At 37.2% G+C, this 25584-nt stretch overlaps 1 protein-coding gene and 1 long non-coding RNA gene across 3 annotated transcripts in view; both read right to left on the bottom strand.

Annotated features, from left to right (window-relative positions):
* Window positions 1-25584, bottom strand: part of LOC149803185 (uncharacterized) — a 495629-nt gene that overhangs the window by 433615 nt on the left and 36430 nt on the right. The gene's annotated exons all lie outside the window — the stretch shown is intronic.
* LOC149803186 (uncharacterized) overlaps window positions 1-25584 on the bottom strand; it is a 78022-nt gene that overhangs the window by 23642 nt on the left and 28796 nt on the right. For both annotated transcript variants that reach the window (XM_089952801.1, XM_089952802.1), the window contains one exon: window positions 6129-11396. In XM_089952801.1, coding sequence (XP_089808927.1) covers window positions 6129-11396 — 5268 coding nt within the window. The remainder of the gene's footprint in view (window positions 1-6128; window positions 11397-25584) is intronic.

The raw sequence follows: 25584 nt of genomic DNA, 5'->3' as shown, positions 1-25584 counted from the left end.
TAACGCATAAAAACACAGACAAGGTACATTCCAACAAGGCTGTGCCTTAATAATGCATAAAAACACAAAGAGTCAAGGTATGTTCCAACAAGGCTGTGTCTTAATAGCGCATAAAAACACGGAGTCATGGTAGGTTTGAACAAGGCTGTGCCTTAATAGTGCATAAAAACACAAACAAGGTACGTTCCAACAAGGCTGTGCCTTAATAACGCATAAAAACACAGAGTCATGGTACGTTCCAACCATGTGGCGTCATAACAGCACATAAAAACACAAGGAGTCAAGGTATATACCAACAAGGTGGTGTCCTAACAACGCATACAAAACACACATAGTAGAGGTATGTTCCAAAAATGCTGTGTCATTATAGCACACAAAAACAGATTGATTCAAGGTATGTACCAACAAGGCAGTGTTTTAATAGCGCATAAAAACACAAAAACAGGTTAGGTAATAGTGAGAAGTCACCTTATAATCTGATCCTCATTTGCCAAGAAGTAAAACTGTGTGAAATAATTCAAGTAGCAATGATGAAATAAACTTCAAACAACTGAGAGGGATCCACAGCAACACCCATATTATGTGAGGCAGTGCTATAGTGAGGGGCTTCATAGTGAGGAATTGTTGTAGTTCAATGTTTAACTGTGACCAATTTAGGTTGCAAAAAATGTTGACAATATTTACAACTGAGGAATACATGTGTCATGTCAATGAACAAAAAGGTCTGTGCATCATAGATACATGAGATTACAAAACTGAGACATACAAAGTTGTGTAAAATGCCTATGCCAGAGAAAGCCCATATTACAATCACTATAAAAATCTGCCAGCAGCCTTGAGTAAAATCATAACTTATGATGACAGTTAAGCCTGAACCACACAAACCAAGTATGAACATATTTTGTGAGGCATTCTGGTATGAAAACTTGTACAACCAAAACTTAAGATACATTCCAGCATTTCTTAAATTAAGATGTCTGTCTCTTTGCCAGCCTAGTAAATGCCATCCTGTATAATAATGTGGTAAATTCAGTGAAACACGCTCCAGAAGAATTCACTGCCACTACTGTATCAATAAATCTGATTAAAGTCTGAAAATAAGCATTCAGTAAATCAATCAATTTTAATCTAAGGCAGAGCAACTACACTGTACAAGCTGTCAGAGTAAGAGATATCTGAAGCATAAGTACTATTCAGATTATCTGATGCACAGGCACCATGCCACATTATCTGGTGCATAGGGACCATGTGCCACATGGCTCACATTATCTGATGCATAGGGACCTTATGCCACATAGCTGTCATTATCTGATGCATAGGGACCATGTGCCACATGGCTCACATTATCTAATATATAGGGACATTAAGCCACATAACTCACATTATCTGATGCATAGGGACCATGTGCCACATGGCTCACATTATCTAATGTATAGGGACCATGTGCCACATGACTCTTATTATCTGATGCATAGGCACTGTGCCATACATCTCATATTATTTCATGCTTAGGGACCAAGTGCCACATGGATCCAATTATCTGAAGCACATGTACAATGTTGCACATGGCTCAGATGTTAGTGTGATGTATTTATGAGGAAGGAACAACTTAAAGCTCTAACAAGTGACAAGTGAGAATATAAAAATTAGTTAATTTTCATCTGGTCAGTGTTACTAGTATTTTCATGACTGTGCTGCTTTGTGGATACATATCCATGTCAAAACAACAACACCAGCAGATATATCTACCAGTATGTAATGACTTCTCATAAGCAATATAATTAGGTGTCCCAACTTTTATAATTCACAACTTGCATTCATTATTGTAGTTTGTGTTGATCAAAAAGGCACGTACCTTACTGATTCAGCCCTCTGTAGCTAGCTTGACTAGAAATAATCTATGAAAGGCAAATCATACAGTGGTACCTTGTTCAGCTACATCAAAACCCATTGCAGATCAGGTAATGGACCAAAAACTTCAGTCATGACAGGTTAAAACTGATGAGAAGTTCAGAGAGGTCCTTATTCTGGCCTACCTCTGCCCTTCCATCATGACAAAACATGTCTGAGATCATGGAATGGTTGTTCTTGATTATGAATGGAGCTAACTACCTTTCAACAAGGCAGATCAGCAAACTCTGGTGTTGTGGCTCTTAATGGGAATACGTGTCTATGCACACTTTTGAGAGAAAAATTTCTGTCTCCCCTTGTAAGCTTACAAAGTGTTAAGACCTCTTTTTCTAGCAATTTACTCCTCCATTAATGGAAGAAAACACGCCATCTAACCTCTTAAAATTACAGAATGATTGGTCTTTTTTTTCTGCACAGTTCTGTCCATCACTTGTATAAGAATAATTTCTTTTTTGAGGGATTGTTAAATATGAACAAGGTGAGCCAGTTCAACGTCTAGGGGTTGGGAAGGAAAAAATGCTTCCATTTTGTCTCAGTGGGTGAGAAGTCAGTGTTTGGAGGGGGAATCTCTGTGCACATATGACTAAGGACGCCAATGATTCAGGACTTTTCCAACCTGACAGGAAGAATCACAAATTTCTGAAAAACTGCGACTCAGATGGGTGGGAGAAATTATATGTGCATATAAATTATTTCAGTTCAGTATAAGGATATCAACTCCCAGGCTGTTGGATCTTTGGTGGTGCAACAAAGTTTTGTAGCTTGGCATTCTGCCTCATCAGCAAAAAAAAAGTACAGAAGATATTAACTCCAAGAGTGTAAATATTACTAAAACATGAGGGGTAAATGGAAGATTCCATCTGGATCGTCAAATTCTCTTGAGACAGATTTTCCAAGGACACTGATCCTGCATGGGTCATGGTGGTCTTGAATATCTCTGTCAATGATGATACCACCATCATCGCTAGCCAAGGTAACAATATGTTAACCTGCATGTATCTACGCATTGGCAGCTCAATCAGATATTTCAGCGCTTCAGGACTGTGAATTTCACTGGATGCAGCAGCAAGCCACAGCATCCAAAGTCAAAGTCAAATTGTTCAAATTTGAACACTGCTCCTACATGATCAAGACATGGGGAGCAAACAACTGGAATGGACTTGTAAATAAGCAATTTTCCAGTGCCAGTCCGTGTTTTCACAAAATACAACTTTTCTCAAATACACCTGTAATGGCTTCTCACTGTTACATATTCATACTTTCAATGTCAAACTAAAAAAGTATCCTTTGAAGCCAATTGCTTCCACCATTATTGGCCAATATACAATGCCTCACTGTTACACGCTATTGGTTAGTTTGTATTAAATACAAAGGGAGGCATCTAATGAAATCTGATAGATGCCACTAGGACAAAGCAGTGAAATATCTGATCAAATTGTCACGGTGTAGACTGGTTAACATATCGGAACCTTGACTAGCAAATATGTGATAATTTCAAAATCAAGTCAGTGAAGATTGGGGATTTGATTCTCCTTTGCATTCTGACATATTGATAACAGCTGAGTTCTCAGACAAAATGAGAATACAATTTCCAAACACTGCTGTGATCAAAAGGTATTTTACTGTTGTCTTCATCTTTGACATTTATGTACAAGAGTGTTCCTGAAGAAGCCAAACTAATCAGGAGATAAGCACTCCTACCTATCATGTTGGCATCTTTGCAGATTATTTTGTATTGGTTAATCCTGCAGTGAGGTACTTGCCAAAAGCCAGGTAAGATCCCCCCATTTTCAGAAATAAGACCCTACTGTAAACATTCCTAATCTTTGATCAACTGGTCTCAAGTTTCAGCCACCAGTGGCATGAAAAAGTATCTGCAAGAGTCTCATAAATGGTTGGCCCAAAACAAAGTGACCTGTGACTACACTGAGATACCCTGGGGGCAAAAAAATTCCCAAAGGTGATAGACACAAACAATATCATTATCAAGGCATGTTCTTGAAGGACACAGACTCTGTTCAAAAGAGTTCTGAACTCTATGGCCAGGTAAATGAAATGTTGGGATGCAATGTCATCAGATTGTTCCCTGTTGACAAGGAATACCAGAGCAAAGGGACAGTAAACAGAAGGGATTTCATGTCTTGGTACAAAAGATGGTTCAATTGATGATTGTGCTGAAACTCATCTAGGTACATTTGGTATGATGTGGATGTAGATATGGTTCTGAAGTGTGACATAACTTTGACAAGTGAGTGCCCGAAACTGATACATAGTGTGTGTTGGTGTATGATGAATGAAATCTCCATTCTGAACATTGGTGCCAGAAAGTGAAGGTTGAGAAACTTTCAAAAGCTTAGCTTAGGAAAAATCTAGAGTAAAATCTCTGCAAGTTTGTGTTGTAAATAATCTATAAATAAAGATCGAACTTCAGTTTTTTGGGGGCTGGGTTTTTAAAGTTGCTGACTGCTCTCCAGTTTTCTATTTTTAGCACCAGGTTAAGGCATTTAAACATTCTTTGGACTATAACATGTATCAACTTCCATTAAATATTTCTCGATAAACATCTTGCACAATGCAAGAACAATTCAACAATACAAAAACAAAATCAAAGGTCACCCATTTTGTATTAAAAGTCTTAAAAGCCATTATGGTCTACATCTGATCCCTTTATAACTTATAATGCCTCAAAAAAACATCCAGCATTTGACCTTAAATCAATCAATTAAAAGCTTGTTGAATATACATCAGTCTTTGCAAACTGATTACAATACATCAATGCACCGGTATTACATTTCCCGTTTCCAGTAGACTGGTTCCCATTGTATACTGTAATCTGGGAGAATAGCCACAAATATGATTCTTTTTGTGTTGAAAAAAACACTTTTTATATTCTGAAAGCGACATATTTAACTATAAAATGGTATGCGCTGTACACAGCCTTTAAAATGTTATTTCTGTCCTACTGCAGCAAGAATAACTTGTATGTTGATGCCCAATCAAATGACAATATTAGATTGAAAAGTTAAACCACTAGAGTCATAAGTGATTCCCTCTTCCTCTATCATAAACATCAAAGATAATCTCAAAACAATCTAACCTTTATTCATGTCCACCCAAGCATGACATCAGTGACCTGTTGGCGTTGCCAGTTCATAATGATTTTGCATCGGCACTGACAAGGTGTAAATAGTAGTCAAGCAAATGTTGATCATTAGCACATACAGTCAGTTTATTATGGACAATGTACACTCCATTGGAAATTATGCCAGAGCTTAATTAATCAAGGATCATTAAGAATGATGCTATAGCCCAAATGAACATGTATCATAGCAATACATCAGCTGGAATTTTCATGTGTCAGAAGTTTTTAGTGAAATTGTAATTCCACACATCAAAATCCACAGGTACATGTCTATTAAAAACCCTGATGGCAAATGTCATTTGGAACCACAATATTCTGAAATATGACATTGCAAATGAGACCAAATGTAAAACTGAAGTTTCAGAAATTTGGTGCAAGATGGCAAATCACCCAAATTTCAGTTATTTCAGTTTATAACTCAGATTTGAATTGCTGCAAGACTATAAAAATATATAAAGGTAATGGAACATTCATAAATTCAGTCATGCTGTAATCAAAAAATAACCTTTATTACAGAAAATTTTGAACTGTAACTGATTAAATTCCAATCAGGACCCTGGGTAGTTGTGTGGATTGAAGTTTTCACCTTTACCAATCACTGCCATCTCACTTCTATCTGCATGGGTATGAGCCTCGGGCTTGGCCAATGTGGGAATGTCAGAAAGCCTGCCAGTAGCTTCCCATGGGTAGGTGGTTCTTACATGGGCTTTCCTAGGTTCTTTCTCCATCAGTTATGCTGGCCATCATGTATAGCTTGTCATGTACTGAAAACTGGCATTAAACCCAAAACAACAAGAACATTAAATTCCTATAACCTGTAATAAACAAACATCAATTACTTGAGACTAATAAAATAAAAGAGTAATCATTACTGATAATTATGATCAATGTTTTGATTATCCCATGTCTATTGCCTTTAGAAATGGAAAATGAATTTGATAGCTCACCGTTTTTAAGTAACACAGTAAGTGGACCCAGAAGTGGATGCCATTAAGATCAGAATGTGTTGCATTTCTTGACACAAATGAAATAAAACTTAATATTCCACAAGGTGGAAGAATGCCTGAATACTCACTGTTTGATTGGCAACACGAAAGGCCTCTTCTAATCCATATATTTTTTTGCTTACAAGAAATACCCCATCTGACCAGACTAAACAGTCCTCATGCACCCACACTTCCAGTGTCAGTCCTGAACTCCTACCACTAGGACCCGGACTTCCCAGTTTTGATTGGCTCTTCCGTTTATCAGACAAGTCATCGGTACTACCCGAAGTCCTTCTTTTTCCATGAGACCCTATTGGGCTTTTGCATGGTGAAATTTTATGACTGTCAAACTTTTCAATTTGTGACTCCAGTGTGTATGGTCCAAACAAGTCACCAAGAAATTTGTAACTACTGTGTTTTCCACACAATACACACTTCCAATTCACTTCCTCCTGTAACTGGTTTCCAGGAAGGAATACTGACCTATTGGAAGGAATGTTTGATAATTGTATTGATGGCACTGGGGCACTAGTCAATTTTCGCTTATTCCCTTTCAGGTCTGAATAATCATCCAGTGGTTGATTGATAACAATACATGTAGTGGGGTGGTTTTTATTTCCTTCTAAATGAATATAGGGTCCTTTTCTCTTCTGAGAAGCTGATCCCAATGATAGGTCACTTTTATTATTCTGTTTTTTCTTTGAAGACATGAGACCCATTGTTTTGCTCAATTTCAAAGATTTCATGGATTCTTGATGTATGTTATCATCCTCATCCTCAAATATTGGTTTTTTGGGTCTACCACGTTTCTTTTTGCCCCTTTTTCCTGTAGTATGTTTACTGATACCCGTGTTATTTAACTTACTTTTGTTTCTCCTTTCTTTATTATCCAATTTCTTTCCTGACATATAATCACTGTTAGCTTTGTTATCTGATAACAAAATAGATGGCAGATTAATGACACTTTCAGTATCTCCATCAGGCCGGAACACATCATGGTGGTCTTCAAATTTTGGTGAAGACTCCATGTTTAATACTTTGCTATCTTCTGCATCACAACTTCCCTCCAATCTAGACATATCCATATTTTTATTTTCATCAGAACCACTCTGGTTATTTGAACATTTGGTATTGTTAACATTGGTATTAGTGGTGTTGGTGGGACTATTAGAACTGGCACATATACTACTAATAGACATTATTAACTTTTCCTCTTCAAATTTCTCCAATTTTATATCAGTGTTCTTTTCCTTAGTTGTCTCACTGACTGTTGCACTGACAGACTTGGGTATAATAACTTCTTTAACCTCTTTATCTTCATCCCTGCTGTTATCTAAACAGATATATGAGGTTTGCTTGACATTTTTTTCATTAGCTGAATATGGTTTTAGAATTTTACCATGTTGAAAAGGATTATCCTGTTCCTTTAAGTCACCTTCAATTGGCACAGTTTGATCTCCCTTTGAATTTGTTTCCTCCTTTGCTGAAAGGCCATCATCTGAATCATCTCCTTTGGTCTGAATTTTGGCACAATTTTTGGATTTTCTTCCCTTTTTGGCATTTCTAGCTGATTTATTTGTTACATCTGGGATGCTGACAGAGTCATCAGGCCCATTTCTGGCAACTGAATTGCCAGGGACATCACCTGAAGATGATGCACTCTTACGAGGTTTTTTCTTAAATTCTTGAGATCTTTCCTCCTCTTCTTCATCAAAAATAAAATCTCCCTTGAAATAAGCACTGTCTTCATATTTAGACCAAGCAGATTTCCTCTTTCTGCGATTTAACCTTAATATTAAGTTTCCATTTTTAACGTTATCCACTTGTGGCACCACACTAAAATGCCTTGATCTCTTGTTATTGTCATCCTCTGTAAAGGCTGCCTCCATTTTGTCAGAATTTTGTTTCCTTCTCAATGAGGCCTTTTTATTACTCACTGTTTGTGCTGGAGTAGACAGATGAGATGTCTTCATATTATCTTCAACAGATAAAACATTTTCTACCCTATCTGAATTCTCCTTGTTCAATGCCACAATCTTTTTCACGTCTTCTGCTGGGATAGACAGCAAAGATATCTCCTCATTAGAGTCATCAAATACCTCTTCCATCTTGTATAAAGTGTCATTCTTTCTCAATGATGACTTCATTTTATCCACTTTTTCCAGTGGAGTAAAAGGACCAGATGTTTTCTTGTTATAATCTGACAAGCCTTCTTCCTTTCTCTGAAAAAGTTCATTCTTTCTCACTGCTGCCTTTCTCTTACCCACATTTTGTGCTTGATCAGGTTTAGACGTCCTGCAATTTTCCGCAAATAAAACCTCTTCTGCTTTTTCAGAACTTTCCTTCTTTCTTGATGTGACTTTTTTCTTATCCACTTTCTGTGCTGCGCTAGGAGTTTTAGATGACTGAGCATTATCATCATTAGATAAGACTTCTTGAATATTCTGACAACTGTCCGTTTTTCTCCCTGGGACCTTTCTCTTACCCATTTTTTGTGCTGGATTAGAGAGTTCTGATGACCTACCTTTATCATCATCACCACCACCACCACCACCACCACCATCATCATCTGATAATGCCCCTTTAAGCTTTCCAAAATAGTCCTTTTTAGTCAATACCACATTTTTCTTATCCAGGAAAGAATTCCCGTTTGGATCATTGCCAAAAGTTGTAACTGCAGCAACACAGTTTGTTTCACTAGCAATAGTGTTAAGGTTAATGATTTTAGTTTTCTTCCAATGTGGACTGCTTGCAAGTTTTGTTGGGGAAAAGACATTAACAACAGGTGTTGGATCTTTGGGTTCAACTAAATGCTCCTCAATAATGGTGCAATCAACCGAGTTGTCAGATTTGTCTGAAGTAAAGATATTCACTTGTGAATCTAAATCATCACATCCAATATGATCCCTCTGCTCAAATTCCATATCACTTGCATCCAATTCATCACTAAAGGAACCAGTGCTATGATTACGAAATCGCGAAGAACTTGTCAGAGAGTCATGGTCAAATTTACTGTAAGTGGCATGATTATCCTTTCTAACGATTAAACGTACATCATCATCACTATCAGTTATATCAGAAAAGTATGGATTAGATAAAACAGTTGATGATTTGTCTGAGGGTGAAGCACATGTAATATCAGACGACTTTTCCTGATTGCTGTCGAAATGGTCTTGCATTTCAGCTCCACTTGTATTTATGCAGTTCTCCTCTCCTTTTGGTGTATACCCAAATGTGTCAATTTTTATTACCTTATTTTCCAAACCTGAATTAGCAGACATTTGCTCAAATTTGTTCACAGGCAGTGACTTTGTCATTAAAAAATCATTTCCATTCTGTGAATCAGCTATCAAAGCAACTTCTCCATTCCCTGAATTAATACCTGAATGATTTCCATTCTCTGAATTGGTTGTTGAAGACTGATTGCCATCTTCCAATTTAGCTGCTGAAGATGTGTCTTTTTCAGTGTCAACTGCTGTTGACTGTTTATCACTCTTTGAACCATGATCAACATTTTCGTTGCTCAAAGCGGCAGACTTTGTATCATCCTGGTTCAACATTTGAGTGGCACGCAAAAGTTTTGTCTTTTTGCTTGGGAAAATATCTTTTGATATGGCACCATTAGTGAGTGGATTGCTGGGATTGTCTTTATGGTTCACGCCTGAGGCATTCTTTGCAAGATTAATATCTGGCTTGTTGCTTTTCTTTGACTGATGTTTGCCAACGCTTTCACTCTCAACATTTTTGTCACTTTTTTTCTGACTGTTCTTTGATTCACTTCCTCTTCCAGCATTGTCATCATTCTTGTCAACTGGAGATTCTTTGGCTGTTACATCTGAAGTTATATGGTCTTTGTGCATTTGATCAGAAACTGAAACAGTAGGTGACTTGTTCACAGACTGTGGAGAAACCAATTGTTTGTATGAATTTTTCGCTTTTTCTTGAACACAGTGTTTTCCATCTTTACAACCAGAGTCATTCGGGTTTGACTTTGATGCTGATTCACACTTACTCCTCAGGCACCCGTAACCAGAGTTTTGCAAATCAGCATTACTATCACAGTTTTTTGAATACTCATTACTTTGTGGAGAAGGAACACATGCATCATTAACAACACTTTTGGGATCAATGACTTGTGTTTCAGGCAGCATACACAATTTTTGTAACGACTGAAGGGGATTGGTTTGTTTCAAATTAGGTGCCATTGTATCTCTTTGTGATACTTCATTCAAGTACTGTGAGGTAGATAAAGTTGATATGAAAGACTGTGAGTGAGTAGGACTATGAATTGAAGACTTTGAACCTGGAGTATATGGGGAGCTGACATTACTGAATCGACCACTTGGGGAATTCATGGGAGGCATCCCTGGGGAGAAATGACTCGAGTTCTGGGGGTGTGAATGAATGGGAGACACTATGTCCTCTCCATAACCATGTGAAGATGAGTGCGATGAAACATTTGATAGCACAGAAACATGGAGCTGTTGGCTAACTGGAACTGGTGACTTCATATGTGCTCCACTCCCATGTGGTGATGAGATGGACTGACCATATCCTGGTGGGGAACGCATTCCCATCATGCCTCCCTCAGAAACTGGAGACCTCATGTCTCCATGGGCTGGGCTGTGAAGGGAACTAGGGCTAGAAGTGGGGAGGCTCTGTCCACTGTGGTGCGAGTGAGGACTCTGCATTGGCATGGAGGCCGGGCTGATGGGAGACATGCGAGACTGCTGGGGATGATGTGGTGAGGAACAAGGGTAGATAAAATGCCCCATTTGCTGTAGTTCCCCACTCATCATCCCTTGCTGATGCTGTGACTGCTTTTGGGTCTGCATACCATACACTGGGGAGCAAGGTGGGATGTGATATGGAGCAGGTCGGTGACTGTGTCTAGAAAGGGGTACCTGTACAGTGGTCTGGTTAGGGTATGAGGATGCTGCCATCTGTAGAATGGAGTTAGCAATTTCTTGGGGGTTTTGTGGAGGAACATTTTTCAAGTGGTGATGAACAGGAACTTGTCCATAGCCAGATCGGGTGCTATACATCTTTCCCCCACCACTAGCTCCACTTCCAGTGCCAGAAGAGTAGCAATGTGGTGGTCCTGGTTGTGACCCCTGAACAGAGCTTGGTCCAGGTCCATGAGGAAAGTAGCCACTACCAGGATGGTTGAATGGCTGTGACATGAGCTTCTGTCCCTGCCCTGGGAAACCACCTTGAGATGAATAGCAATTCTGCTGGCCAATCATCATATGCTGTTGCTGTGGTTGCTGTTGCTGTGGTTGCTGATGTTGCATCCCAGGATTCCCATAGGCTGAAGTCTGTGATGCATATCCTGACACATTCAAAGGCATCGGCATCTGCAATCAGAAATATAATCAATTTTAACCAGAACATAGATTCCAATATCATATGTTTAAGATTGACCAACAGAAACTAACAACCAAATTCAGTTAATCTGGTGCCTGGCTCAGATCATGGGTATCTCCACTCTTACCTGACTTTAAAGTGAGAAAAAAAATTGTGATCAAGTTTATTCTTAAGCAGCCAAATGCAAATATAAATGCAGTAATAATTAAAATTTCTCTGGCATGCATAATTGGCTGTCATAATTTTTGCATCAATTAATGAAAGCAAACTATTTTGAAAATTTGGGTGATTTTGTACAACACCATTTTTTTTACATAATGATCATCACTTTCTTTGAAGCAGCTCTATGTAAGTTTACCAAAGTTAAGAGGAACAAAATACATCATTATGAACTTATTAAAGACAACATAACATGTAGTCAAAGACCACAAAAACATACATTTAAAATTTGCAATCTTAAGACCCCAACATTTTAGTCATGTATATAACTCATTTCCACTAAACTATTTACTATTTGTCATGTATAATTACTACAAAGACATTACAATGAAATTAATATCCCACAGATAATAAAACATGCCAAAAACATTTTTGTTAAACAGTTACAGTCCATATTTTGAAACTATGTGTCAGTGTACTGAATTTTGTGTCTGCAGTGTTATATGCGGATTGAATCTGTTCACGATGGGACCTTTTATTGTGGTGCACAAACAGTTCTCTAAACATCACAACTACAGCACATATAACCACCTTACAGCACATGTAACTACCTTACTTAGAACATGCATCGATACTGCTATTCGACTACAAGCACTTGCACAATGTCTGTGTCTGTGGAGTTACAAAATTGTTACATGCTGCACCAAAATGTATCATGGGAGCACAAATTTTGTCCAGGCAGCAGAAATTTCACCTGAATCAAATGGTACTGTTGTTAAATTAGGTCACTGGTTGTGGTAATTTTAATGTTAGAATCAATATTTCTTAAGAGAGGATGTTTTCCACTGTAGATTTATGTAGGCTTGGTTGAATCTGTAAAAATGGCGTCACATTGCCAGTAGCATTTCGTGACAATTATCAATACCTTTATTACTTTCATGAATTTGTTAGTGTGTTTTAATGTTGTGAAATGCAATAATTGTCATAACTTGTCCTCTCTCCTTTACATGTTTTTGTATAAAAGCAACATTAAGAAAATATTAGGTCTGCATATCATGATCATGACAAGTATGTTGTATCCATGTTATCTGCAATACTTCCAACATACCATATTACTGGTTTTATCCAAGTTATATGTGTAACAAATGTAGTTTTTAAACAAATTATGGTTAATTAACATAAACTACTGTTTTTTATGTGTATATATGACCAATCAATACAAAGAAATAGCAAAGATCAGATTAAATAACAAAATGTTTTCAGAATTTTTAAGTAGGAAAAGTTACTCTTGTGTACTGTATTTGCATGCAAGCTTTATTTCTGTGTAATTAAGATATTAATACAAACTAAATAAAAAGATTTTGGGATTCTAATTCTTAAGCTTTTTATGACAGAAACATTTTAGTATCAAAAGTAGAAATACCTGTACATGTATGATGGCTAATCTTAGAGCACCAAGGGTGAGAGGCTCCATATGAGGTGAGTATTGCATGTACGCCTAGGAAGGGTAAAAATAACAAGCAGGTTGCAATGTACGAGTCGGCATGATTAATATGTTGGTATTTTTTTAAATAAAGATGATCTATTTGTTGTGGTTCTCTCATCTTTTTTTCCACCTAGCCAAGGGTAGCTTCAAAATGAGCAAAGCTTGCCAACTCAGAACAATCGACTGCTCAAAGACTGTTTTGATGCATGTCGGAGATCTCAAGGTATCTAGGTGATAATTGTTAATAATATAACTTGTGGGATTTCTTTGACAGGTGTGTTCGAAAATAAAAGGCAGCCATCTGGATTTCATTAAAAGAGCACATGATGTACCAAACATTTAGCACCCACAATCAATATTTATCATCTACAAAGAGGTTTATTACCTGCAGAAGTACTAGAACATTAGCTATGTTTAAACTTTAGTATAAATACCTCATGTATAAGGGGTTTGTTTTGTTGCACAATGCCAATGAATTTTACAATTCCATACAAACTCTGATGTATTGTTTAATTGTATAAGGCAGGGGTCATGATTTCTAATCAAAGCCATTACTGTCAAACCTGTTTGAAGTGGTTTAATGTGCAACAATGTCTACACTGACAACCAATCAGATTTTTGTTAGCTGAATCAAGCTATTATAATATAAAGTATACATAAAATACCAACCACTATCAAAAGTTTATATACTGGAAAGCTGTTGCTGTGAAACATAATATTGTTAGTACTGTAATAATTTTGATGGATAAAAGTTTATCATACATTATGCAACAAGCGAGGAGGCACTGCCTAGTTCGTGGAGGGACTCTTCCTTGCCAAAATCGTCTCATAAGAGGCCAGTAGGCCGTCTACAGAAGCAACCTCAAATTAATGATTCTGAGGATGCATCATATAAAGAACCGCCTACAAAGAAAGCTGCTCTAGATGACGAGTCTGATTATCTTGAACCCGAGAGCACTCCACCCGGTTCTGTATGTGGTCACTATAAACATTATACATTAAAGCAAAAGCAGGATATCGTTAACAATGCAAAACTACTGGGAATTAGACCTCGCTGAAAATTGACTTTTCTGCAGATCTGAACTTAACGGACATTTGCCTAAGTGTGGACAACCCATTTCATATGGGCAAGCTATGGATGATAAGACAGCTCAATGGGTGCTCACTCAGCATGACTTACAAATTCCAGTCAGTGTTGAGGGAATATGTATATATGCCAAGGAGCTTGTCTCAACAAAATTACATGAGAGCAAATTCCATGCCAGTCATTCTTGGGGAGAGTTTCATGAAAAGACGTGTTTGTGCTCAAAACCAGGACCCCTCTTGCCCAATGTTTACCAAGGGATTTGGGAAAGATTGCTTCGTTCCACAAGTTTGTGATGGCTAGACGTGAGGAGGTGGAGTCTCATGATAAGTTAATTATTAACATGGACTAGACACAGATAAACTGATCTTGTGCCAGGGAAAATGGTGAACAAAGAAGAAACAAAAAGCATTCAGATTCATACAACTGGAGCAGAGAAGAGACACATTATTGTCATTTTAGCTGTTGCAGGTTCTGGTGACGTATTACCCCCAATTATTATTTTAAGGGAAAGAGACATATAGATCTGAAGGCACTAAATGGGTGGATTATCTCAGTTCAAGAGAAAGCATGGATGGAAGAAAGGCTAATGCTGTGCTGGACTGAAGAAATTTATCTGCCATTCACCAAAAGTGAGTGATCACTATTTGTTATGGACTCGTTCAGGACTCACATCACTGATGACGTGAAAAAACAGTTGTGGCATGGAAATGTTGTGCCAGCAATAATGCCAGTATGCTGCACATCCAAGTTGCAACCTCCTGATGTGAGCATCAATAAACCTGTCAAGAGCTACCTCCGCTGCAGCTGGATGGAATACCTCAGGGATGCTACGAATTATTTGACGAAAGCAGCAATGGATGGATCAAGACAGGCAGCAAACAGACATTACTGGACTGAGTTGTAAATGCCATGGACACATTGAAGAAAAAGTGCAAAATGATAATGAAATCTTTCAAGGTGTGCGGCATCAGTGTCAATCTGAGCAGAAGTGAAAACGCGCTGATCAGAAATGACAAACATTTAAACAATATGGATGATGACAGTTATAAAGAATTTAAGGGCTTTTCACCTGAGGCCCTAAAAGAGGCTATGGACAAGCTACCTGAACTGAATATTTAAATATATTATAGCATTAAATCATATTTCTTTTCATTCTTTGATATTGCTATTTATTGTGTATGGCTTAATATAAAAATGTTTATCTATCTATCAATTATCCACACACACACACACACATAATTAAGAATTTTAAATGATATTAGTTCATGGAAGTTCATGATCACATTAAATAATTGGTGACCAAATGAAGCGAACTTTGTATCAGTTAAATTAATTGCAAACATGCTGTGAATTTTACATTAAAACGATGCAAGAGATCTTCCTAGATTGTGTCCAAAAACATAAATTGTAGAAAAAATGATAGCGGAGCAATGTCCGAAAACTTACAAGGCATTTAAATATTATATTTCAAAAAGCTAAAATGTTGTCCGCAAAACATTGGTAAGTACAGTAGATATAACTTTTGTGAATATTTAAACTGTAAAGGAGTATGGTATGTATTTTCATAGTTTACATTTACTGTTTCATTTATTAATGTGTTCTCTCTGACAAAAGCTTCAGCAACACGGGGGCAATAAGTTTTAAAAAAAGAACAAAAAATTCCACAAAGAGCTGAACTCTCTCTCTCTCATATATCTGACCATATTTGATTTGATCATGAGGTGCAAAAAAGAGGGTTTAACACCATTTTCAGCACAAGATAGGCTATACATGGCGGCCAGTATAACTGGGAGGAAGAACCCTGGAAAACCCCGGGAAGAACCACCAACCCACGAGAAGCTACTGGCAGGCTTTCTCACATACCCACGTTAGCCAAGCCCGAGACTTGAACACATGCAGACAGTGGTGAGATGTCATTGATCCAGAACGGTGAGCGCTTCAGACCACTCGGGGCCCCTCGGCAGAATGTAACCTGTTGGATATTTGTTTAATAAATCTTAATGCATTATTTTTCTCTTAGGATCACACTGTGGTTTTTAAGAATTAAAATAGTGGACTGATGTTGTTCATTTACACTTGGTTTCATTGTATTCATTGCCTATTTCTGATAAAATATTAAACTTGTCATGGTTTATTTTGTTAATGGGCTTATGGAAAGTAATATTCTGACATGAAATACCATTTCATCAATCACAGGTGTCACTGTCAAGTGAACTGTATTATACATGACATTAACAGATCATATGATAAGTAGGTTCTTATTCAGTAGTACTTGTTTGACTAGTTTACTTCCAGAACAGAAGCCAGCAGTTTAACAAAAAAAATTCACCTGTGTACTCCACACTCATTACTGAATAAATTTCAGTCCAGACAGTCATCAATGATAGGTCTTATTAGTCAGTCTGTAGAAGAGCTGGTGGCACAGAACAATTAGAAAGAAATCTCAGCACTGTATTCAGATGTTGTGCATGAAACCGTGCACATTTTCATGTTAAAAAAACTAGCCCCTTTCTATATGATATTCTGACATGCAGATTCATCAGTTTTGGGATGCATTTAAAATGTCACAGAAGTGTCTCAGTGAACTGGTGCCATGAATAATTTCTACCAAAATGTACACTTGCTGCAATGGTGATAAGTGAATACAAAAAAAAATACAATCTTTACCTATCCAAAACAGGGCATGCATACATTTGCAGGGATTTACCAATCCACCTGCCCAACTCCCTGGACAAGCTCCAATTTGCTTCCGATTAGCTCAGGTTTGTTAGGTACTTGAATGCAGCCAAGTCCAAAAAACTGATAACAAGATATAAGGTTTATTTAATGTTAATAGTCTGGGTAAAATACATTTTAAAAACCCAACTATATGTGAGCTATTTTATTGACAAGGGTATGTTCAGTTCCTAATGTTTATGTTCAGCAAGTTTTATACACCATGATCTCACCACAGTACATATATCAGTACATTTATTTATCATTTATATATAAAGCAATCTTCTTCATAACTGGCCAGTTTCTTTCATCTATTTTAAGTGTCATTTCCATACCCCAGTCAATGACGAGTCTCATATTTTTCTCGCACAATGTGATAATGTGAATATTTACTATTTAAAGCAAATTCTGACAAATAAGAAATAAATATTTATATTCTGACTTATCTGTTACATTTTCCTCATATCTGTATGTATCCGGGATTCATCAACTTTCAGGTCCTTAGTTAGCCTCAGGCAGTTTATCAGACTCTGACAAATCTGCTTTTCAATTTGTTTCAATGTATGTCATTGATTTGATGGAGATTTGCTTCGATGTTATATCACTGATTTTATGTGGAGTAGGCGTTAATTGCTAATAATACAATTTGTGAGAATACTTTTGGAAATGAAAGGTACTCCTCTCTAACAATTAACCTCCAGGATGACTTTGTTCAAAGCCTCATTAGTGTTACAAAAATGTAGCACCCACATAGTTTATGACCCATTTACATGATAATTACTGGAGACTGATACATAGTTAATGCTTGACAATTAAATGGACAAAACAAGTGTTCTCAAATCATTCTAAAAAATTGGAATGTCAAGTATACTGTTGCCAGTTTCACGGTAACTAGATGATAACTGTAAAGAAAATGGATAAAATAAAGTGTTCATAAATCCTCAACCTTATAATATCTCCCCCCCACCAGCTATTTTCTAACCCTTTCCTACCTATCCTTTTTCTTTTTATGCACATGTACATATTTGTTTTTACTCTTCTTTCTAAGTATATCTGTACATTAGCTCCTTCTAAGGGGCCCCGAGTGGCAGAGTGGTCCAAAGCACTCTCCGTTATGGATCACTGCCATCTCACCTCTGTCTGTGTAGGTTCGAGTCTCGGATTCGGCCAATGTGGGTATGTGAGAAAGCTTGCCAGTAGCTTCTCGAGGGTTGGTGGTTCTTTCCAGGGATTTCCCGGGTTCTTCCTCCACCATTAATACTGGCCACCATGTATAGCATATCATGTGCTGAAAAATGGCGTTAAACCCTACAACAACAACAAGCTCCTTCTAATCCATATATCTACATGTATTTTTTTTTTTAAATTTAATAATTTGTTTATAATTTTTACTATAGGCATATGGTTTGAAGGTGCCAACACAGATGAAAAGGAAATTTCAAAAAACATATTGTGATTTCCTTAAAATATACATTTTATCTTGTTGATTTATTCATTTTGAAATTATGTTTGGGGGAAGCTCAAATTTTCCAAAGGCAAGTTTAATTCTCCAGTCATCTTGCCCAGGGCAAGCCGACTTTTACACAATTTGTAAACCCCTGATACATGGTACATGTAGTTTTAGAAGAGCCTGTGTATTTAACCAAAACTATACACCAGCTCATCTGTACTAGCTCCTATGTGCTAAATTGAAAGGCCAAGTTGCCTGGAAGGTTTTGGCAAATTTGGTCAAAATTTGTTTTGCAGTTCTGAGAAGCTGTTGAAAGTTTTAGTATTTTTAGTAACTGCAGCCATGCTTGATAGTGGATGAACATTATTGGTAAAAATTTGAAAGGCTTTCTATGACATCCATTAAGGAAACACCCACCCCCCTTGTTGAAATAGTCACCCATTTGAGATTAGTGATAGCATTTTCAAAATGACTACCATGGATACCACTGAGGGTAAGTTTACATCATTTTCATTTAGGACCAACCAGACACCATAAGAACTCTTCTGATCAAAAGCCCCATGTTAAAATGAAATTCCATTTAAAAGGAATAGCAATAACCAAGATTTTCAAGATGCACCCCCCCCCCCCGTGACCATAGCAACATGGTCATATAAGAAGTCTTCTGGTGAAAACCCTATGCTGATAGACTTTGTTTTAGTGTAACAATAACAAGAATTTTAACATGGCTGTCATAATGGCCATACTGAATAATCAATCAGGTACTTGGAGGCCAAACAGAACAAGTAAACTGACAATTACATACTACTTAGTTAGCACTGGGAAGGATTAATGTGAAATGTTAATACAGACAGATCCCCAAATACCAACAGTGTCAGATGTTGTTCACAGTTCATACCTATCAGCCAAAAAGAATGTAGAATGCCTATACAGGTCACAAGCAATGCACAAAAAAAAAATGCACACAACAGTAACCCCACTCAGAAGCATAACAGCAGCATGATTACCCTCCCACCCACTGCCTTGTACTCAGACAAGCTTCAGCAACAAAATTACCCCAGCTCAGATATGTGTCAACACCAGCTCTACTAGCTCACACAACCAATTTATCAAATTCAGCACCCCTTCCTCAAACAGATATATCTGCAACATGAACCTGAATCCAAAAGCAGAAATCGCAAACCAAAAGAGACAATACTCCCCAATAGTGAAAAACATTGTAACAAGGACACTTCTTAAACAGATGTACATACTCTTAAAGGTGACAAAATCAACAATACCAAAGAATAATCAAAAGACCTAATGAAATATAACCCAACTATCACTTTAACAGGTGGAAATGATGCTTCTTATGGATGGTCACTGGAATAAATTAGAACCAATTTTTAAAGTTTACTTTATGCCGCTAGGTCATGTAGCCCAGCTACATATAAAATAATATCCAGACTTCCTCCTTGTTTGAACATCAGGGTAAAAGTGAGGTTAACATAATTTCCCTTTGTGAACAATTCAATATACAGTACATCCCACAATACACATCTTTCTTTATTGAAAACCAGGACACTTGAGACTATACCAGAGATAAAATTCATCTGAGCAGAGAAGGAACCTCTAAACTAATGAGGAATATTGACATGCATGTCCCCATTTTCTGACACTATAATGATGAATATTGTCAAAACTGTTGAGATAGGTACTGTTACACAGGTATGCCATCATGGAAAACTGAGCATGAGCAGACAATAATTTGGACAAAAAAAACTGAAACTATGCCAATAAGTTTATTATACAAACAAAGAGGAGAATGCCAGTGATTCATTTATAACAAATAATCTATATCCAACTGTACCTAGTAAGACTAGTTATTACTAATTCAATTGATACCACTGTACATGGTCAAGTTCATGGATATTCTGGTTCTTTGTGACTTAGCCAACTCAAATACTGTATATATGAACATTTAAACAGGGAAAACTTAATGTACTGGGTAATGTTGAGAACTGTAATATGGAAACAATCTCCTTGAGTCCTCTGTGCACGAACACATACATATAACACTGGACAACAAATTTTTACAAAAGTCATGTTACTGAAATAAAATTAGTCAATTCTTATCAATTTTTATGTGCTGAACACGAATATGACAGTCAAATTGCAAAATTGGCTCTAGTTTTTTTGTAATCTGCAAGAAATTAATGTTTACATAACGAAATGCATTCCAATAGTAAAAGGTCAACTGTAATAGCCTACCTATAAAAAATCAAGTCATTGACTACATCTTAGATTTCTTCGCCTGTCTCTTGTACAGCTGTTCGGGAGCATCTCTGAGGAGTGTCCAGCAGTAGTCAGCCAGCATTGTAGTGGACCATTTTCCCTGGTATCTTTGTTCCATTCTTGCGATATCTTGATGAAAACGTTCGCCGTGTTCATCACTAACAATACCACAGTTGCTAGGAAAGAAATCCAAATGGGAATGAAGGAAGTGAATCTTTAGAGACATATTGCAGCCAAGTTTCTTATACTTCATCAACATGTCTTCTACTAGTTCCTTATAGTTTTCTGCCCTAACATTTCCGAGGAAGTTTGTAGAAACTAGGCGAAAAGCATTCCATGCTTGTTTCGCGTCACCTTCCAACAAGTTGTTGAACCGGTCATCTTTGAAAAGCTCTCGAATCTGAGGACCCACAAAAACTCCCTCTTTAATCTTTGCTTCGCTGACTCGAGGAAATTTTTCATGCAGGTATCGGAATGCTGGCAAAGTCCGGTCAATGGCTTTCACGAAGTTCTTCATCAAACCTAGTTTGATGTGAAGGGGTGGTAGCAAGATTTTCTGAGCCTCAACCAGAGCTGGGTGTTGGATATTCTTCTCTCCAATGGCTACATTCTGCCTGTGAGTCCATTCCTTCCTCATGTAGTGCATTTCCCTTGCTCGGCTATCCCACTCGCATAAGAAACACATGTATTTTGTATATCCTTGCTGCAGTCCCATTAAAAGGGCAACTACCTTCAAATCACCACAGAGGTGCCAGCTGTACTTGTTATACTCAATGGAATTCAGTAGCTGCCTTAAGTTATCGTATGTCTCTTTCATGTGGACAGCATACGCTACTGGAATAGATGGAAGAATGTTTCCATTGTGCAAAAGCACAGCCTTGAGACTCAGTTTCGAAGAGTCCACAAATAGTCTCCATTCTTGTGGGTCATGAGTGATTTTTAAAGCATTCATGAAGCCCTCAATATCGGAACAGAATATCAGATTACTTTCCTTTCTGAAGAAAGGCTCCAATTGCTGGTGGCGCTTTCGATATGCAGTAATTGTGACATCTTCTTCTAGAAGATTCCATTGTTGGAGTCTTGATCCTAGCATTTCTGCCTTGTTCTTTGATAAGTCCAAATCACGAATCAGGTCATTTAGTTCTTCCTGTGTTATTCTGTGTGGGGTTGATGATGCACCACAGTGAAAATCTGGATCACTGCATGCTGATGGACCAGGAGAAGAACAGGTCGACTCACCTTTGTCTTCGTCAGATGAATCAAGAGAATATTCTGCTGGAGGTTCTGGAATAGGAAGTCCCTCACCATGTGGAACTGGTCTCAATGCAGACGGAATGTTTGGGTAGACTATTCTCGACTTCTTTCGCTTCGTTATTCCGCCGGAAAGAGGAGGAACCAAGCAGAAGTAACAGTCATTTAGGTGGTTGCTTGGCTCTCTCCACACCATTGGGACTGCAAACGGCATTGATGACCTTTTGCAATTCAACCACTGTGAAAGCTGTGTTGTACATGTAGCACAGCATATATGCGGAGCCCAAGGCTTGTCTTGGTCACCAACCTTGCATCCGAAGTAAAGATGATATGCCTTCTTCACTTGAGAATTGATACTTTTCTTCTGGTTGGCAAATGTCACTTCCCCACAAATATAGCAAAAATTGTCCGCGGTATTAACACACTTTCGAGGCATTACTGTTCTTTATTGTACGTAAATGGATAAAATAATAAGTTTTATGTAACAGTAGCTTGAACTGTCTCGCACAACGTCTAAAATATTTTAAATGCTGAACCTATCTGATTGGGCTTTATATAGTACACTGCTTACGTCAGCTTCAGCAGCCGCCTGGCATTAGTATAATAGGCCTACACATGTATAGTACACTGCTGACGTCAACTTACTTCAGCAGCCGCATGGCATTAGTATTGCATTGCATCAGAAAATGATGCAATCAACTGTGGATGATGTGAGCATGATGGTATTATGCAATGTTACATCATTATTCCGGATGTTGCTGCAGTCCTACTGGAGAAATTTACACAGTGAAACATAGAAAATGAGGTATATGAATATCTTCAAAACGAGAGCCAATACAAATTTTTCACGGTTATATTCGTGTTCGGCACACCAAAATACTACAGATTAGGGCCTTTTCAAGTCAGTAATGATTTCACTGTTGACCAGTGTAATTGATTGATATGAAATTAAACAGAAATGGTTTTAAAACAAGTCACTTAAATATACCTGTCCCTTGATAACTCATGCACAAAGGGATACAAAAAATAGACCGCACTATAAGCAAGGATACAGGTTATTGAGGGACCTCCATGATGTCATCCTCGTTGAACATCAAGAAATCCGCTGAGGGGGATGGGGAAGTCTGTTTAATGGCTGAATACTCGTTTTAAAATCTCATTGGGAATAATTGTCAATAATGAGCTTTATTTTTATGTATAAAAAAAGACATTTTTCTTCAAGATGCCCAACCACTGAGAGATTGCTAACATTATTCCAACTGGCTTCAACAATCCTTCACGTGTACGCGAAAACATTGTGTATTGTTAACACTGCTTTATATTGTTGTTAAGAAGTGTGACTCCCTGATCCATATGTTCCTTGCTTTGCTCTCAACTATCATGGAATACAATGCAATGATCATAACAATTGGGGGAACCAGACTATTTACTTGTTCAAATTCAAACAAGATTCCATTTATTTTTTTAAAAATTGAACATTTAGCTAGTGAAATAGTAGTCAACATCGAAACTCTTTTATTATATATTGTTCTATTACTACAATAGATGCCATGATTTCATTACAACTGATAGTGAAACTTCTCAAAACAATTACAAACTCTGAAACTAGCTCTCATTAACACATTAACCCCTAGCGACGACTTTACAGGGCAGGAGGTAGTAGCCTACTGCCGAGCTCTGTAGCATCATGGTCATAGGTGGTGGTGGGTGGTGTTATCGAAAGGTAGACAGATGTAGCTCTACAATGATACCAAATAATCTGGAATATCTAGTTGCACTACAAAATACAGATAGAAAAACCTCATTTTTTGGACCCAACTTTTTTTAACACAAAATTCGCCCGTGGTCGGAATCCGATTTTGTGTCCGGATTTTAGATTTTTTTGTCTCAGATCTAAGGCAAACTGGTATGAACTGCAAACAGACAGATGAGCCTTTGCAGAAAGTATGATAAGATAGACATTTGGAATAAAAAGTGGTCTCCATACAAAAATAATGGCTCCGTTTAGCACCAAAAAAAAAAAGTCCAACTTTTACCCTTCTGCTCATGCACAAGTCAAATAGCCAACGAAAAACGATGTTTCTAACACTTAGGAAGTATGTTATTGAAAGCTGACCGGGGATTTGGTGTTTCGAGTCTATTCAGAAATAGCTTTCAAAATGTGTTTCCTACTCGATTTTCAGACAAAAATGACAAAAAGCTCCAGGGGTTAATGTGTTAATAAAATGTAAATGTGAACCAGAATTTTATTTCATCAAGTATTCATTTTGTTTGGTTGTCTTTCTCATTTTGATCACATTTGTGAACAAGTATGCTATTTTAAGGTAGATAAATTATATTACATTCACAAAAGAATTGTAACTGTTCAATTGATCACATGAAATGAGCTGACCTGACACTATCGGGGCAGCTATATAGCTCTTACGCATTCTGGATTTTGGAATTGCAACTTTTCACACACCCTTTATTTGATACAAAAGATGTAATTAACGTGGTACTATAAGAAGGTCAGCTTTTAATTCATTGCAAAAACACAACAAATACTTGCACAATCAGGTATCAAAACAAGGTCAGCACTGATTTAGGTTCTCACAGAAATGCTCAAGTTCACAGCTGTAACAGCAGATTGATATATTTCATGTTTTAATGCAACTGGGGGCACATTTTATTTAAATTCATTACACCTAAACTGTACTAAAAGATAGATCTAATACTCAAATTTCACTTGATCAAAAAACAACTTATTTATTTGGTATTTATTTATAAAACTACTGCCTCAAGTAGGCGTTAGTGACATTTTCAGTGATCAAAATTTTGTACATAGTTATTTTTGGTGTGCAAAGAATGTTGCTTGGAAAGAAATTTGAACAAAATACATGACTTCTTATTAAAAGTTGATGATTTCATAATATTGACTCATATTTCCAGGTAATATAAACTATTTTTGACGAATGAACAAGCGATATATATCAAGGTTTCAGTTACCAATTTTATCCTGATTTTCTTCATTTTCAACAAACAGGGGTCAATTTCTGTGTACTTTCTACTTTAAAAAAATGGGATCCATGTCTGACCCTGCATTATAAGTGGCTTCAAGAGATCAAGGGAGTGTTGTATACAAGATGCAGGAAGGGTAAAATGGATCAGATTAAGTTAATGCTGTCTTCTGTGAAGAACATTATAAATATTAAAGGTCTCACTGAAACCAAATTAAATGAAAACCAGGCTTCAATAAACCATTATGCAGGAACAAGGAGACTGCAGGGGAAGGTCTTGATGAATACATTAGAGAACATGCTAAAAGGCAAAATGAGTTTCAAGAAATTCAGAGTATTTAGGTGAAGATGAGTCATAATAATGTGAAATCATTCCTAGTTGATTTCATTTACAGGCCAACGTCCTCCAGAGCAAGCTAGAATATCATATACAAAATATTCTTGCACAGGAGAAAAGGCAATGTAAATAAGGACGTGCTCGATATAGTACTCAGATAAGAGACAGCTAGCTGGAACTTAATTAATCATTTGGCTATGAGCAGCTTGTAAATGTACCCAAAAGGTTAACCGAAATATCAAGCATTTTAACTGATCACATTAATAGTTTAATACAGTACCAACTTATCAGACAATGTGGCAAATTATACAGTACTGACTATTGGTCCAAGTGCCAAAATTGACTATGTGATAACAAAACAGTTAAATGGTATACTTCAAACATAAATAAGAGACCATGTCGCATATATGATCATGGAAAGGT

The sequence above is a fragment of the Sinohyriopsis cumingii genome, chromosome 3, assembly GCF_028554795.1.
Source record: "Sinohyriopsis cumingii isolate HCF-2022 chromosome 3, ASM2855479v2, whole genome shotgun sequence".
In the NCBI taxonomy this organism is placed as follows: Eukaryota; Metazoa; Mollusca; class Bivalvia; order Unionida; family Unionidae; genus Sinohyriopsis; species Sinohyriopsis cumingii.
This window is presented reverse-complemented; position numbering and strand designations above follow the sequence as displayed.